Source organism: Solanum pennellii, chromosome 2 (genome assembly GCF_001406875.1).
Source record: "Solanum pennellii chromosome 2, SPENNV200".
In the NCBI taxonomy this organism is placed as follows: domain Eukaryota; kingdom Viridiplantae; phylum Streptophyta; class Magnoliopsida; order Solanales; family Solanaceae; genus Solanum; species Solanum pennellii.
The window spans coordinates 14,230,619-14,236,075 of record NC_028638.1 but is presented as its reverse complement, the minus strand read 5'-3'; the positions used below and the strand labels follow the sequence as shown (position 1 = coordinate 14,236,075).

The window sequence follows — 5,457 nt, the reverse complement described above, 5'->3', positions numbered from 1 at the left end:
CAAAGAGAGAAGTAACCCATACATTTTTTTTTAATCCACACACGACCTGCTGTCCAAAACCCTCTCCAATCACGTCCAACACCGAAACTTTTACCAATTCTTGACGGAACACCCCTCCCTTTTTCCTAACATTTTTGGTTAACTTGGTTTCTTAGAATTTTCGTGTTTGTTCTTCAAGTATGAAGAACTTTTGTTGTTAATAAATTCTTGAGTTTTCTTTTGTTAGGCAGAGCATGAGAGAATGAGAGTTGAGAGACATGAAAAAGAGTTCAGTTACGTGAAAGAGATTTATAAGGATTAGGATTGTAGGTTTAAATTTGGTCAAAGTAAGGTATAATTTAATTAATAAAATCTTATTTATTTAGCTTACTTGAAATGACCATTATTCCTTTAAAAAGTTCAGATTTTTAATCAACTATTAAATCCTTAATTTGATTCTTCTAGTGGGGCTCGAACCCGAGTGACACCCCATTTGCCAAAATGGATCACGTGGGCTCGCCTCAACCCAAATTGCTATTTTAAATTAAACTAATTAATTAATTTATTAATTCCTCAGGGTCATTACAATATTACCCTTGGCCTAGAAATGACCATTTTACCCCTGGACCCCAAAAACGTAAAATATCCTCTTTTAAGTCTAGTAAAGACTGTTCCGATTAAATATTCGTTTTCGAGATCCTCACATGGTTGGTTCAAACCTTTCCAAGCTCAACTAACTCCCCATGTTAGTTGTCTTGGTCGTAGTAAGGTTTTTGAGGTCGGGTTCTACACGTATCAATCCGTGTGAACCTTGGTCTAATCGCAAGAATTCTTGACACCTTAAGTATTTATCCTATTAATTTTTAAGGTTTTTACACCCTCATGTTTTAATGTAAATTTCTTCCTTCAAATTTCCATTTTAAAAAATTATTTTCACATCCATTTTGATGAATTTGAACGACATATACCAAAACTAATGCAATTAACATAATAATTGATGTAATCCTTGTTAGTGACATTTATTTATCAAACAAGTCTATCTTATTGTCTAAAGCTAATGACATCAAGCATTGATTTTTCTTTCTCAATAGTTTCATCAACTTTATTTTCCTTTTGTAGATATACTTTGAATCAAATATTTATTTCATGAAGGAATATAAACCCACTCTCAAGTTTGACTACTCAAGATTGAATATATCTTACAATTTACACCGTCTTTCCAAATATGATAATTTCACACCCAACCTACATCATGTCCGGGACATGAACTCGAAGACCATTGCTGACGTCGATAAGACCCTTGGCTTGTCTTATTTAACTCAGCTGAAGACAATAATCAATAAATTTAGCTAACTTGAAAGAATGGTTTTCAGATAAAAACATTTAAGTTTGACAACTCTTGCAACCCAAGTCTTATCAATAAGAGAATATACTAAAAAAACTCATAGTACTAAAATATCACTTTCTATATATGAAGCATCTAAAACTGAGATAGATGTTGGGACAAACCCCACAACATCCTAATAACAAATATAGAAAGCAAGTAAAGAGTAATACGGAATGCAATGAGGCTCACCAACTTACTCTAGAGTGCTCAAATGGAACAACAGTGCGCTGGATGCGGATTCTCATTACCTGCATTGGCATCATAATACGTTGCAGACAACTAGTATCAATACATTGAATATACGAGTATACGTATTGGAATGCTTATACAACATAGGCTCGAAAGTTTCGTAAAGAGACACTTACCTAGGTTCTTCTGAACTCGTGAATACTTTACTGAACTCATTTCCTTACAAATAGTTTTTAAAAAGTGCAATTTAAAGAAAAAGAAATCTATTAAAACATGATGTTAACTCATAAGCATAATATCATAAAGAAAACCTACCATGCTCCCTCTCAAAGTCTACTTGTGAAATGTATTAATGAAGTTTTTTTTTATTAATTTTTTTTTATTTTAAGTACCCTTGGGGGGGTAAGGGGCTGAGCAACACCCCCAGGCCTTTAGATTAATAAAAGTAAAAGATACAAGGAGGGGGGCATAAACCTTACCTCCGATCCTAAGATGGTTCAGAAGTCAACTTTCCTAAAAAGGAAGTTCGACTCATCCCCTTACAATAAAAGAGAAACCAAAATACTAAGAACCTAGAAGAGAGGACTCCTCTCAATACAAAGTATCTAGGAAACGTAAATAAGGGAGACTCTCCCCTTACAAAAGTAAGACGAGAATAAAGGTGTATCCTATTCAACGAGACTATACCAAATTGCATAGTCTAAGTGAATAGGCTCCTAACTAAAAACGGTATAAAAACTATACCATAACAGAGACGATCATGGAGGTTTCTTGATTCTTTTCAATTTCTTTCTCCTGAAATTAGCCATGCCATGTTTTTCTAGAATGAAGCTTCCTCTTCGCAAGAGTAGGTAATTGATCCTTGATGTAAAAGTTTTGAACAATGTCTGTGTTGTGACTATATTTGGATAGCCGATCAGCCGTGTTGTTTGCCTCCCTGTAGACATGAGTAATCTTGAATCTTTCCAACTGATGCACTATTCTGTGGATTTCCAGGATGTATGGCTGTAGGTTCCATGGGTAGTTGGTTTGATTCGAAAGCCAATGAATGACCAATTCTGAACCCACTTCCAAGTGTATTTTTCTATATCCATGCTGAATGCACCAATGTAAACCATGGCTAACTGCTTGAATTTCCGCTTGGTTGTTGGTACCAATACCCAAAGGAATAGTATATGCATATATCATATTACCTTGATAATCTCTTACTATTCCTCCTCCTCCAATTTTCCCGGGGTTGTTAAGGGCACTCCCAACAGTGTTGAGCTTGAGGAATGGTTGTTGAGGTTTCTCCCACGTTACTTCTTTAACCATAATAGCATGTTTGTAACTTGCCACCATTTCGATAAGAGAGTTCCAATTGTTAGGCCATTCGATGTATGGATAGGCTGTGTTGAGGAGATGGTTGAAGTCTTTGACTATGAGGAATTATACTCGAGCTGTGTTGGATTGCTTTGCTCCGTATTTTGCTGCGCAACGATTTTTCTAGAGATTCCAGGGATTGATGACTGGCAGCAGCCTGGTTGCCAGCTTCTGCACTTCAGTTGACTGCGCCAGGTTCCTCCATTTCTGCAGCAGTGTGTGAATTGTGGAGTTCTCATGTTGCAGCCCTGCAGCTGCAGAAAAGAACCTCCAAATATTGTTAGCAAAATGACCAGTTACAAATATATGATCTATGGGGTCTTCCCCAGGGCTGTAATAGCAGGAACATTGGGCTGCCTCCCTCCCAAATTTAATAATTCTTTCGTTAGTGGGGAGCTTACCACGCAATGCCCTCCACACTAAAAAAAGAAATTTTAAACGGGATTAACTTATGCCAGATGTTCTTACTACAATTATTTTTCTCGTTCCTATGACGAATGTGTTCCCAGGCAGTAGCACAGGAGAACTGCCCTTTCTCAGAAGTTTTGCAGACTGCCTTGTCCAGCATGTGTTCCTGAAACTTAATGTCAGTATTCAACACTTTTGAAATAAGTAATGGAGGAACCCATTGTCAAAGCAATGTTTCGTTCCATCTTCCATTAATTAGAAAATGAGAAATAGTGGTGTTGTTTAGGCTCGTGATATGATTGCATTGAGGAGCAAGAGGGCCGTCTCCTAACCAATCATCCCACCAAAATGAGCTGCTGCCAGAGTTGATTCTCCATTGAATTTGGGATTCGGCAATGGCTTTATTTTTCATCATTAAATTCCAAACCAAAGATTGCCCCGTGTGTAGTTTTTTTGCTACCGGATGAGCCCTTTGACAGTGTTTTGCTCTCAAGAATCGACCCCATAATGTCTACTTGCATCTGAAAATCCACCACTGTTTATATTGTAATGAAACACACACATCTTCAAGATGTCTTATACCAATACCTCCCTCATCCAAAGGAAGGCACATCGTATCCCAAGAGGCCCAATGATACTTTCTTTTTTCCTTTTCCCAACCCCAAAAGAAATCTGCCATGGCTTTCTTGATATACCGGATAGTTTTTTTAGGAGGAGAGGTAGTTGACATTGTGTGGATAGGAATGGATTGTAGAACATGTTTGATCATAGTAGCCTTCCCACCAAAACTAGGAATCCTTGATTGCCATCCCGTGATCCTTTTGGTGATCTTTGCGACTAAATCTGAATAGTAAATGACTCTTTGACCACCAATGTAAAGGGGGCACCCCAGGTAGGTAATGGGACTGTTTTTCTGAGAGAAGCCTGTGATTTCTCCAATTACATTGATGACCTCTGTGGGAGCGTTTGATGGGACCATGAAATGACTCTTGTCTTTGTTTATGAGTTGATCTGAGACAGACTCATATGTGGCAAGAGTTTTCATAATCATATGGAGAGTATCTCTAGTGGCTGAAGAGAAGATAATGATATCATCCGCAAAGCTGAGATGATTAATCTGTGGGCCTCTACTTTCCATTTGAAAGTTCTTGTAATGCTGTTGTTGATGAAGCATATTAAGCATCCGAGATAGCACCTCTGCCCCTAAAATAAATAAGGACGGCGATAACGGATCACCTTGTTTGAGACCCCTTGTTGACTTGAAAAAACCAAGCCTGTACCCATTAGTAATAACAGAATACTAGTTGTTACTCATTATTCTCCACACAAGGTCAATAAAATTCTCACCAAAACCCATTTTTCGCAAAACCAAACAAGTATACGACCATGACACTCTATTGTATGCCTTGGCCATATCGAGTTTGATTACCACATTGTCACCTTCATTGGGTTGTTTGATACGATGAGTGATCTCTTGAGCCAACATAATATTTTCCGAGATACTTCTTCCCTTAAAAAATCCCGACTGATTCTCAGAAATAAACTGAGGTAAAATACCTGCTAATCTGAAACAAAATATCTTGGAAATAATTTTGTTGGAGAAATTACTCAAGCTGATGGGTCTGAACTCTGAAAATTTATTGGGATGATCAATTTTAGGGAGAAGAACAAGACAAGCATGTGAAAAATATTTAGGCAAAATATTTCCACAAAAGAAATGTTGCACAGCCTTTAGAACATCTTCCTTAATAATATCCCAACATGATTGATAAAATTTCCCTCCAAACCCATCCGGACATGGTGCCGAGTTAGGATTCATGGAGAAAACAACCTTTTTTAATTCCTCCATATTAGGCATTTGTTGAAGAAGTTGGTTCTGCTCATCTGTAACCATCCGGGGAATACAGTTAAGAACCTCCTCACTGATTCTGTCTGATTTCCCAGTGAGAATATTTTGAAAGTACATACAAGCTTCTTTGGCAATGTTCTCATCTCCCTGTATCCAAGTATCCTCATCTGTGCAAATTCTGTGGATAAACAACTTCCTTCTGCTTCCCCTCATCATAGAATGAAAGTATTTGGAATTTGTATCCCCTTCTTTGAACCATTGGAGCTGAGTTTTTTGCTTGAGT

General features: G+C 37.5%; 1 protein-coding gene across 1 annotated transcript; it reads right to left on the bottom strand.

Moving 5' to 3' along the window:
- Positions 1–2,356: 2,356 nt before the first annotated feature.
- On the bottom strand, positions 2,357–2,896 carry LOC107009770 (14.7 kDa ribonuclease H-like protein). Its single transcript, XM_015209108.1, has one exon. The coding sequence runs from the start codon at positions 2,894–2,896 to the stop codon at positions 2,357–2,359; it is 540 nt and encodes a 179-aa protein (XP_015064594.1).
- Positions 2,897–5,457: the final 2,561 nt, after the last annotated feature.

Coding starts and splice junctions, on each gene's coding strand:
- LOC107009770 (XM_015209108.1), bottom strand. CDS start 2,896: ATGGTGGCAAGTTACAAACATGCTATTATGGTTAAAGAAGTAACGTGG.